Here is a 12,351-nt window from a genome sequence, read left to right as displayed (position 1 = left end):
AACATGACTCCTCCCACGGGGCACGGGCAAGCCCTTACCATGGAAACACGCATTTCCACGACAACTCATACCTACGTGTGCCTCTGTGTTGGAGAGTATTGCATATTGCAGAAGTCCAAAAGTGCACAAAGTTTTAATTTTATAAATCACATGAAGTGATGTTCTCCTAACTCGGAGAAAATATTGCAAGAGCCAAAAATGTAACAACGTATTCCCAAGCAAGCAGTGAGTAAACAGGAAGCAAAGTGTTTGCTCCTCATGATCAATTATAATCTACAGACCACATTCCCTCCACTCTAGAGACCTGGAAATATGTTTTAAAAGTATCTCATTAGTTTAAATTATGATCTTTAAATTATTTTATTAGTTACTTGTATACCCATTTAAATAAATCAGATTTTACCGGGAATAAATCAACGATTCATCTAAGGACAAACTACGACTCAAATATTTCCCTCCATTAAATGTTCCTTTTCCCAATGTGCTTCCCCGCCAGGGAAATCAATATCTCTGGATAACTAGATAGGCACAAATATGTCAGAGCACATCAGACTGAGAACACAGAAGGGAAACGCATTTGGAGCTTTTTGCATCCGGGGTCTCACTCTGCCACTGACATGCTGGTAGCTGATTCTCGACCGACCATGCGAGTCAGAGAGGCATGTGGTGGGTGAGGCTGGGACAGCCTGGAGAGACAGGAGACAGCAGCTAGCGAGAGGTCCTTGGTGTGTTCAGCAGCTGTGGTCCCTAAGGTCCCAGCCCCCAGACAGGCCTACAACAGCCATGGCACCTCCCCTTCCCTTCTCAGGGCCCAAAGCTCACCAGGCAGCAGCAAGGGGCTACCATGCAGAAGTTCATCTTGGACTCTATCCCAGACATGCTCCTGTAGGAACCCAAGAGAACTGGAGGAGTCTATAAGGTGTTGTCATCTAAACGTAGCTGGGGACAGAGATCAGAAAACAGGGCCCAACGTCCCCAGTGAGGTAGGAGACAGGACTTGACTCTGAAGGCAGGGTTCAGACACTGGACCAAACTGAGAACCTGCTAACACAGGGACAGGGGTCAGGGGATGTGCCCACCAGTGCGCCACGCCAGTTTATTATTGCCATGGCAACACCCAAGCATTACTTCCCCTTTTCATAGCAATTACCTCACAACCCAAAAGTTACTGCCCTTTTCCTAGAAATTTCTGCATAAACTGCCCCGTAATCTACATGTAATTTAAAGTGAGTATAAATGTGACTGCAGGCCTGCCCGCAGCTGCTACTTACTGCCTAGGGGGTAGCCCTGCTCTGCAGGAGCAATCACAGACCTGTAACACTGCTGCTTCAATACGGCTGTTTTCTTCCACCCTACCATCTGCTCGCTCTTGAATTACTTCCTGGGTGAAGCCAAGACCCTTTGAAGGCTAAGCCCCAATTTGAGTCTCACCTGTCCTGCATCACCAGGAAGACCAGAGACCAAAGGCGGGGTCTCACGGGGTGCAGTTATCCTCAACCTTCACCCTGCTCTCCGCCCTGGTCTGCTCTGCCCCAGAGGCCTCAGGAATCCAGGCAGACTCCGTTGGATGTATCCACAGTGCAGCTCCATCCCCGGAAGCCTCACTTTCTGCCTACATCGAGTTTACCTCCCAACTTGAACATTTGTCACACTTTCCCCCGAACAACTTGATTTGTTTTCTAAGAGAAATTCTGAACCTACTTGTTAATAATTACATGCCCTTTCTCCTTCTTTCCAATTTATAATAAGAGAATGTCTTACAAATCTGAAAAGCCACAAGAAACATTGTGCCAGAGGAGGGGCTAAGAGAGGCTATCCTTACTTGAGAGAGTGCGGTACTGCGGGCCACAAGTGGCTGCGGTGAGGCCCTTGCAGAAGGGAGATGTCACTGCGGGGCGGCGGCTCCAGGGCCCTGCAAGGGCCAACGGGCTTCCATGGAAGTGCCCCAGCCTCCAAGTCCCCATACAGTGGGCAGAGCCCAGCACTGCAAGGAAGCTCAGACATGACCCTGATGGAGTGCGGGTGGGTGTGCAGGCTGCGGGGCAAGAGGCCGAGGAAAGCTCAGGCAGGGCCGATGGAGTGTGGGTGGGTGTGCAGGCTGCCGGGACAGAAGCCTGGAGGGCAATGGTTAAAACGATCTGTTGGCCATTTCTATCACTGTCCATCCCACTTGTCCTCCCTCAGACACTCGGGACCAGAGTCAAAGGATCCCAGACCTCTGACTTTCTTTCTGCCCTAGGTTCGTGGAGGCGAACTGACGGATTCATAGGCCATGCATCTTTGAGAGTTGTTGGAGAGTTGTTGGAGTTGTTTGAGAGTTGTTTCATTCCCTAGGATTAGGGAAGATCTCGGATTCAAATCCATAGATACTTCCTGAGCTCCCACTGCATCCCAGCTTTTGTAAGAAATCCTCCCCGTGCACCATCACCCTTGACCCTCACGACAATTCTATGGGCATCACGTTTCTTAGGGCAAAGAGCCTTGTAGGACTGAGGTTCAGGCCGGGTTCACACGGCCAGGTACCTGGTGCCCATTCTCCCACCAGGGGCCATCTCCTACTGAGAGGTGACAACGTGCCAGCAACTCTCCTCCTCTCCACGCTTCCTCCGCCTCCACGTCCGCTCTGGCCGCGCATGAGGAGACCTTCAGCCTGCCGCTGAGCTGTGGGGCCCCTCTCTAGGGCTGGCAGAGGCCGGATCTGGCTCCCTCTGCTGGCGGGGAGGTGTGGCGGGAGAGGCGCAGGCGGGAGCCGGGGCTGCGGGTGGTGCTCCTGGGCCTGCAGGGGGTTCCGGGTGGGTGTGGGCTCAGCGGGACCCGCACTCAACTGCCTCCGGCGGGAGCCCGCTGGACTTGATCAGGGGAAGAGCTCCCTCTGGGCTGCGGGAGTGCCCGGGCTGGGTGCCACAGAGTCCCTGGGTGGGTGCCAGTGAGAGGTGAAACCCGCTGGGCTTCTGGGAACGGGGTGGGGACTTGGAGAACTTTCTGTCTAGCTAGAGGATTGTAAACGCACCAATCAGCACTCCGTGTCTAGCTCAAGGTTTGTAAATGCACCCATCATCCCTCTGTGTCTAGCTAATCTGGTGGGGACTTGGAGAACTTTTGTGTCTAGCTAAAGGATTATAAAGGCACCAATCAGCACTCTAGCTCAAGGTTTGTAAACGCACCAATCAGCACTCTGTCAAAACGGACAATCAGCTCTCTGTAAAATGGACCAATCAGTAGGATGTGGGTGGGGCCAGATAAGGGAATAAAAGCAGGTGACCTGATCCAGTAGTCCCAACCTGCTTGTGTACCCTTCCATACCCTTCCATGCCTTGGAAGGTTTGTTCTTTCACTTTTCGCAATAAATCTTGCTGCTGCTCACTCTTTTGGTCCGTGAGGCCTTCATGAGCTGTAACACTGGCTGTGAAGGTCTGCAGCTTCACTCCCGAGGCCAGCCAGACTGCGAGCTCACTGGAAGGACTGAACAACTCCAGATGCGCCACCTTTAAGAGCTGTAACACTCACCGCCAGGGTCCGCGGCTTCATTCTTGAAGTCAGCGAGACCAAGAACCCACCAATTCTGGACACACTACCATGGAGTGAGCCTACAGACAATGTACTGTGGTGATGGATGATGGCCCCACGCCCTAGGAGCGAGGGGGACAGAGAGCGAAGGAAGGGGCTGAGACGAAGGAACTGTGAGGTCTTTACATTAACAGCCTCAAGTCTTAGGACTAATGAGAACGAATGACAGGGATAACCCAGGTGCTTTTCCAGACCCTACATGAAGGAGTGAGACTCTTATTTGGCAGCGACACCAGTTCTACCCCACAGAGATGGGAAGAGATCAGGACAGCGTTGACCTAGGGGCTGTCCTATGCTTATGTAAGGTCGGTTCGCTGAGTCGTGCCACCAGGAGCAGGAGTCAGTGTGCACCAGGCATGAGGATTTGTCACTGGGAACGAGGATGTGTGGAGACCGCGCAAAGCAACCCGAATTCTCCCAGGGTTATATCTGTGTCACTTGGTGGGCTCCTGAGCTCCTTTTGTGCTTTTTTGTGTGCAGGGAGGTGAAATGACCGAGCACAAACCCTGAAATCCAAGCAGGTTGGTGTGACCTTCTGAAACCTCTGATGCCAAACCAATACCTCCCAGATACACTGGAGCCAGCTCACATGCTCTGTGCCCAAGGCCATGTGGCTTCTGCTGACAGACCCTGGCCCATTGGTGCATCTGATCTTGCAGCCCATGTGGCTTAGCTTTCCTCCTCCCTCTGCCCAGAATTCCCCACCCCTCACTTGCCCACTTCTGCTCATGCTTCAGCCTCCTGGCTTCCTCTAGGAAGCTGCCTTGCTCCCCGGCTGAGCTGGGTCCGTGCCTGTGTCTCCATGGTATCTACGTCACTGCTTTTAACTGTGCTGTGTTTTGAGGACCTGTTCAGGAGCTGTTTCCTCCACCAAGCTAAGAGCACTCACAGCAGCACCCATGGTAGGAGCTCTGTGCCTACCTGATGGATTAACATGTCCCAATTACAGCGGGGCCACAAATCCAGGACAACACCATTTCCTTCACCTGACGTTTGAAGGAGAAAGAACGGGGGAGAGGGAAGAATAGCATCAAGTGGCGAGGGACTGACTGGGTGCGGGACAGAGGACAGCTCTGTCTGTGCCCATTCTCCATGCTTTTGAGATAACCACACGAAGACAGAAGCCAACCAAGGCATCTGCCCTGCCTTCATGGACACCTGTGACTCTGCCTTGGCCATGGCCTTGGCAGGCACAGACAGCAATGCCCCAGCACCTGCCTCCATGGTCTCTGTGGGAAGTAGCAGCATTGTGATCATCGCAACAGTGGCCACCACTCGCAGAGTGCCTCCTGCGTGCCGGGAGCCATGGCAGGTGCGATACCTGCCTCACCTCGTTGACCCTGACAAGGTCACAGGGCAGGGGATCATTAGATCCAAATTTCTAATGAGGAACATGGAGCTGTAGTCTGTACTGGACACACACACACCTAGGTGAATTGATAGCACATGGCACCATTACCGAATTCCATGGTGCTATGTATATATTCACTATTGAAAGAACAGCAACACCTCCCTGCCTGTGAGCATGGCCTTGTTGCTGTTCTCGTGAGGGCAGGGGGAGACCAGTAGAGGCCAGCGGAGTTTTTTACCCAGAAGCTAAAGAAAAGGAAGAGGTGGTTTGGAGGGAAAATTGTTGACTGAAGAATTCCAAAAAATGATTGGGAGCCAGCTGGCTCCACTCTATTTATTTTTATATTAAGATGATTTACTGAATTATTTGAATTGCAGGAATCCAGTCATTTTAATTTGCTCTGATGTGGCTTGTTGAACTTTGATTTTCTGTGCTGAAGAGCAAACAGAACGCTCAAACAAATTTAAGTCGGGCACATTTAAATAAGGTGCAGCGTTGCATCGGCGGCTCTGTGTGGAGCGTTATCAGGATTTGCTCAATGTGTGTGCACAGAGATGCAAAATTGCCTTTCATCAGAATCAATCTTGGGTTACGTGTGGTCCAAAGAATGCTTCTAAGCCCCCTGCAGTAGGAGTGGGACCTGGAAGATATTGACAATGAGACAAAGGTCCCCAGACGACCACTGGGGAGGGGGTTCTGTTCACAGGAGTGGGGAGCCTGCTTGGGAAGGAGCAGGGGCAGAGCTGGGCTGCTCTGCGTGACACAGCGGGACAGGGATTGGCTGGGGGGAGATGGAGGAGGGAGACAGGGCCGCAGACCTCAGGGTGGGAGGGCTGTGTGGGGGGTGGGGAGGCCCTGATGGGTCTCTGGAGGGTGAAGGAGCTGGCAGGGCTTCCAGGTTCGCTGTGGAGCAGCTGGGGTGGTCTTTCGCCTGCTCTGCCTGCCTCCGAGCTCTCTGGGTGTCTCCCTTGCTCACTAAAGCTTGTGTGTGGTGGATCTTTGAGGGGGGACTTGAAAAAGACACAAACTCTGCCACTGAGACATTGCACTGAGTCCCCGCCAGGGTCCTTGACCTCAAGTTCCCACTCGTCCCACCCGCCTGGCCCCCTCTGCCCAGCCCCAGCCTTGCCAGGGCCACATTTTTACCTCCAGTATGGCTGCAGAGGGAGCTGGCCACGGATGGCTGGGTTCACAAGTCAGGAGTAAGTGATGAACCAGGGCCACGTGTGCCCCCAGCAACGAGCAGAACCGTGGGGCAAAACAAAATCATTGGGTTTGGAGGAAAAAAGGGTGAGAACCTTTTTCTCTAGGAGCTAGGAGAGGGGCACACAGTGTCGCCGTGAGGGGTGACATGATCCCCAGGCAGGGGGGGCGGGAAGGTGAGAGCGACAGCGTCAGCATAAGGCTGGCAACAGACAGCACTGAAACTACAGTGGTGCTAAGGGGCTAGGACATGCCCAAGGTTAGCCAAACAACAGGAACCCTGCATGGGGGCAGCCTGAGAACCCTCTTTCCACACCTTCACGCTCACATGGACCTACACGGGGCCGTCTCCGGCTTCAGTTTCCTTATCTGCAAAATGAGATCGTAACTGCGCTCCTAAAAATTACAAGGACTGAGTTACTATGTGTAACGAAGTTAGAAGAATGCCCTCACCGGGCACAGCCTGAATGCAGAGCAGATTTCAGCGGAGTGGAAATAAATCCATCCTTGCTTCAGGGCTAACTTTAATAGCACACACGAAAACCAAGGAAACTCTCTGAGTACAAGGGAACCTCCTGCCGAAGGCCAGCCCTGAACAGGCCCTTCCCCACTCACCCAGGTGAGCAGGGCTCTGGCCGCTCAGTGCCTGGAGGCTGCGCTAAAAGCGCTCCCCTTCCAAAGCCCTTGCGTTCTCCATGCTCTGCACCATGTTTCCATGGGGATTTACATCGCTTCTTTACCCCTGCAGAGAACACTGATTTCCTGTCCCAAAAACAGAACTCGTGTCTGAATTGACATGAAGATGAACTCAAGGCCAGGAGCCCCGGATGAAGGTAGCATCCCAAGGCATTCCTGCAGCATTTCCGGAGCTCTCTACACACAGGCATCTGCCACGGATATGTGTGCATGGCCTCCCAATGTGACACAAGAAAAAGAGTCAACATATGCCCACAGTGGAACAAACATTAAATATTTCATTGAATGAAAAAATAAGTAAGGATCCTGAGAAAACAGTGTTGGTTAAACTGAGCTTGGCCAGTTCTGATTTTTAGAATCTCCAGGGGATCCTGGAATCCGCTCCTCCCCGCTGGATTCATAGGTGTTGGGCTCTGCTGGCCCTGTGGTCAGAGGCGATACACCCCAGGCAGGCCAGGGGGATCTCGCGGGACAGGTGTGGGAGACTGAGTGCAGGCATTTCAGACAGCTGCTTGAAGCTTTGGGCATTTTAATAAATGTCCCCGTATTTCACAGGCAAAAGTTTGGTGCCCCTGAACAAAACCATCCAACTACAGCTGAGTGAAGACAGCACTGGCGGAAGCAGCTCTGTGCCCACGACGGTTCTGCTCTGCAAGGCTCTGTGCACACACCGAAGACACCAGGACCAGAGAAAGCCACACGAAAGTTTAAACATTTGGCCCTCAGGCTAAGTGGCAGGAAGCAAAGCTGAGGCCCACCCGCCTCACCAGGAGGTCCCTGGTCCTGCTGCTATGGCCAAGAAGTCCACACTGCCTTCCCTCCCCAAGGAGGTGGCAGAGCTACACGGTCCCGCAATCCCGCCGCATGCCTCTGGTCTAGGGATTGGGTGAGGGGCTCTGGGAACCCGGGAGATGGCCTGTCTGGGGAAGGACCAAGCTGAGGGGTAGAGGGAGGAGAGTGAAGATGTGAGGCTGCTTTGGGACCACATCACAACCCGCGAGTCTGACATGGGCACCCAGCATTGGGGTAATGGGCTCTTTTCTCCCGCAGCTTTTTCACATAAATCCACTCTTCTGGAAAGGGGTGTCAAGCTGTCCTTACATCTAGAGTAAGTCCTCGAGAGTGACCACTGAAACCTGTTCATTCCACATGATCAGGGCTAAACTGGTGTATTCCTTGACAGAGCATCCTAGCCCCAGAGGCAATACAGAAGTACAGACATGTCAGCACAGAAAGGCAACAGGATTCCCATCAAGTATCTGTCACAAGATCAGACAGTCTGAGCTACCGGCACTGCTAGAATTGTGTCTCAAGGTGCCAGACAGCTTTCTACAATTCTCAGGATTCTTCAAAGGGAAAAACTCCCTCTAAGAGCTCAAAGACACGCATTGGAACTCCAGGCGTCCTCTGACACCTCGATGCAGCTCCGTGAGCCTTGGTTTTCCTCTCTGTGGATAAGGGCACGTCCGCTCCCTGGGGGCAGGATGGGACGGTGGCTCAGCTCTGCAGGTCCGCAGTGAGACTGCCTGGGTTGCACTCTTAAAAGTCCCTTCCTCTAGATAAGCCTCAGTTTCCTCAGCTATAAAACAGAGGTACACCATCTATTTAGCAAACACTGCCCTGCACTGTGGCAAGTCCTAGAAGCAACTTGTTTCAAATTTAAATGGCCATGTGTATAAATATGAACAATGTTTAAGACACAGATCTGTTCTCGTTTTTTTCTCGGGAAATCTCTGACCATGGAGAGACCCCAAACAGGCAAGCTGTGGACAGGTGTTTACGGGGCTTACTCTGTGGCATGCCATCTTGAGTATAAAGTTTAATAAAAGACATTAATTACATGAAAGCATTAAATACTCTGTGGCATGCCATCTTGAGTATAAAGTTTAATAAAAGACATTAATTACATGAAAGCATTAAATACTCTGTGGCATGCCATCTTGATTATAATGTTTCATAAAGGACATTAATTACATGAAAGCAATAAATAAATAATTTGATCAACAGTAAACAGCACAATAATCAACAGTACACAGTCCATATATTCTTGATGGTTTTAAAACATAATGAAAATAGGAAATAAAACACTGCAGGTTCTGGAAGATTCAGGCGTTGCCAACTCATCCCCGGAGACCTGCACTCTGTCATAAAGTTGTTTCTCCTTTTACACCGGACTCACCATCTGATTGCCCTGAAAATTATGACCCCAGGTTCCAACCTCCACTACGAGTGCTACCAGGACTTGACCTCAGGAGTTCCTTGGTTTTTTTCCTTCTCTGTTTTCATGGCCTCCACACCAGGTTAGGCCCTCCTCATCTTATGACTCACTCACACTGTAACAACCTTCAAAACGATTTCCTGCTTTTAATCTCTCTCCACTCCAACCCAGCCTGAGACCTGCTAGGCTATTCCCAAAATAACTCTTCTCGTGTGTCACTCCCTGCCCCAGGCGCCCGGCACCTTCCCCGCCAAGCTCCCTGCTCCCCTGCTCCTGGCTCTCTCTCCTGCACACAAGCGTGTCTCACCTCCTAGTTCTCGGGGTGCTGTGCCCAGCCGGGGCCTCCCCTGCTGCCCTGTTAGAAGCCTTCATCCCTCAGAGCCCAGGGAGCTCTGACCCTCTCCGTGATGTGTTCTTAACTTTAATCCACATTTTGACATGATTTATCTGCACCCCACCATTAGTACCATGCGTGCCATGACGTACGTGACATTTTCCAAGACCCCTATCTAAATATTTCATCTTCAAAGGGAGTGGAGGCTCCTTTGGTTTAAGGAAAAAGCATGTTACAAAAGAACAGTGCTAACTAGATTGCAGACATGTATGTAATTATCTATTTATCCATCTTCTATACGCTTACACAGAGGACAGGAAATGAGAAACTGAAATGCCAACAAAAGAACACAAAGACCAGAATGAGAGATCAAGAAGCACGTGAGGCCGGGAGGAAGCCACACAGGCCACAGGCTCCTGGGCAGCTATTTACTCTGTCACAGGAGCAGTCACCCATCAGCTGAAATCCTCCCTCTATCTGGGGTTAGTTACAGGAGGGGGCATCCTGTATTGGGGGAAAAGAACTGCAGATGCACAAGCATGCATTAAAATTAAATGACATTGAAGAGGAAGAAGCAGAGAAGTGGACGTATGGGCTCCCCACCTCCTACAAGTGTCCCCTGTCAAGATTTGCTGTCTTGGGAAGATAAAATAAGGGAAAAATAGAAGAGTAAAAGGGGTAAAGTAAGGCGATAGAGAGAAAAGTAAGTAAAGTAGTCAGAAAAAAAATAAAAGAAGCAAACAGCGCTCCTCCTCCTACCTCTGCTCAAACTATAAACTAAAATCACCCCCTACTGAATATGTGCCCAAGAAGAATAGGCTATGGGAAAAGTGCTCTGTTGAACCCAGGGACCAGCGTGTGCAGCGATGGATGACGGAAACCCAGCCATGGCAAACTCAAGGACAAGACAGGTTGGACAGGGAGCAGATGCTCTGCTGAGCAGGAAACTTTTGCAAGCCAAAGTTTAAAGATACACAGGAACAAAGTAGAATAAACAAAGACAGAAAAAAAAATGAGAAAATTGGATGCTAAAAAAAATCCTACTCTAAGTTGCATATTAAGTAAAATATTAAGAAATGAGGAAAAAAAGTTACAAATGTCATCCGTTATTATGCCAAATAACTAGCTGGCCTGTTTGGCTTCCAGAGAGGATCAGGAACCATCTAAAAAACAAAACCAAACACACGGCAGGCTCCAAAGTGCTTTTTAACAAGGTAAACAAGGGTACTTACTAACAATATCCCATAGAACTTAGAGAAGGCTTGGCGGAGGAGAGAGAGCATGTCGCCTAAGTTAGAAATGATGACGATTTTGGCCGGGGAGCCACACCATCTTTCTCTTCAAGCATGGTACATCTCACTCCTCCACATTTCGGAGAGCAGACCTCCACGGGAGTGTGTAAACATTCAGGCTAATTGTCACTTGGGATCATCCGCAACTCAGGAGAGGGCAAGAGGCAGTTGACTGCAGCAAGGATATGACAATGTCACTTTTAGTAACTGACTCAGTCCAACACCTCGGAGTCAAGTGCTTAATATAGGGTTACTCTTTCCGTTGGGTGGCAAGTTTAGCGAAATTAACCACCTGTTCCCTTGCAAATCTGCCTGTCTCCAGCCTAAATCAGAAGGAGCGCTTGGCACACAGCTTGCAGGAGGTGCTGCGGTGATTGGATTTGGCCTCCTACCACTGCCTGTGAAATCCAGATGTTCTGGGACCTTCGCCACTCCTGAGAAGGCTGCAGATCAAGCTGCTAAACAAGCGGAAGTGATTCTTGTTGTCTTTAATATCCTTAGTTATGCGTCTTTTCTGAAGATTCTACTTTCGTAAGTTTAAAACTCTGGCTTCCTTGCACATCAGCAGTGCCTCTACTAAAGAAATGGAAAAAAAGGAGCATCTGAGCCGTGCACTCAGGGTCCTGCGGCTCCATCGCAAAGCCCCAGGAAGACTCCCTATTCCATATTTGTGGACTGCTCCAAGTCCACTTAGTCAGGATCTCTCGCCCGGTCTGTGGCCAGGGAGATCTAAGGTACACTCGAATTGTTCATAAAATGTCTCCAGCAGTTTTTTTAGAAAGGCTGCACCATTGATATCTGCCCCCGACCCCCACAATTTAACATGATGTTGCTTGCATCCTTGTGAATACAGTGTGCCCACCAATTTGAAACTCTAGCCAGGTCCACTAGGTTTTTGTTCTGGGCTTTCCCAAACAACAACTTAATTGGAGTCAGCAATTTCAGGGAGAAAGGCCACAAAAACAAAAGCTATTCATAAAAAACAAGTTCCACTCACCAAGCTTAGACACATCCCTTAGGCACAGGTTACTCCTGTGGTTTGCCGGTGAAGGCTGGAACCTCACCTCTTCCTTAGACATCTCTCTGTCCCTTACCTCAAAGAAATTCCTCTCTCCCTTAACGATGATTCTCACCGTTCTGTTAAATGACAAAATTGATAAAATGTCTCTATTGTGCATTGTCTGACACTGCAGCTCATCAGGAATTTGTGAGTCATTTTTGACAAGAGGATAGTGAACCTCTTTATGACTGGGGCTCCCTGCCCACATATCTCCAAAGGGTTGGATGGTCCACAGGCTCTCTGCCTCCCACATACAGAGGTTATTTGCCATGTGGATACCCAGAGACTCCAGAAGGAATTTCACTTGGCAGATCATTTGAGCAACACAGGAACCGGCTGCTTTATTTCCTGTTGAAGCACTCACCTGGGCCACAGAGGAGCGGGAGTTAGACAGCCTGGCTGGCACTGCTCACCCTTTAGGGGAACTTGCTGGGAACATCCCATATTGTTTGGAAGACTGTATAGTCTCTCTGTTCACCCCTCTCTCCATTCACAGTCTTCCAATACAATGAAGTCACCACCCCGATGATTCTTGATTCCTTAACTAAATTGTGGAGAGATTTCTAGTAACGTCCAGGATAAAAAATGTCTGAAACTGCCAAGAACAAAGCCTGGCCCCAGAAGAGTTCA

General features: G+C 50.3%; 1 protein-coding gene across 5 annotated transcripts in view; it reads right to left on the bottom strand.

The window, feature by feature from the left end:
- The window catches only part of RPS6KA2 (ribosomal protein S6 kinase A2), a 452,599-nt gene that overhangs the window by 272,641 nt on the left and 167,607 nt on the right, over positions 1–12,351 (bottom strand). The window contains exon 1 of one of the 5 annotated variants that reach the window (XM_077999205.1): positions 10,602–10,889. The exons of the other annotated variants lie outside the window; for them this stretch is intronic. Coding sequence (XP_077855331.1) covers positions 10,602–10,652 — 51 coding nt within the window. The 5' untranslated portion in view covers positions 10,653–10,889. Of the gene's footprint in view, positions 1–10,601; positions 10,890–12,351 lie in introns of those variants that run through there. 5 annotated transcript variants of the gene reach the window in all.

Source organism: Macaca mulatta, chromosome 4 (assembly GCF_049350105.2).
Source record: "Macaca mulatta isolate MMU2019108-1 chromosome 4, T2T-MMU8v2.0, whole genome shotgun sequence".
Taxonomy (NCBI): Eukaryota; Metazoa; Chordata; class Mammalia; order Primates; family Cercopithecidae; genus Macaca; species Macaca mulatta.
The sequence above is the reverse complement of the archived record's forward strand: the minus strand, read 5'-3'. Positions and strand labels throughout refer to the sequence as shown.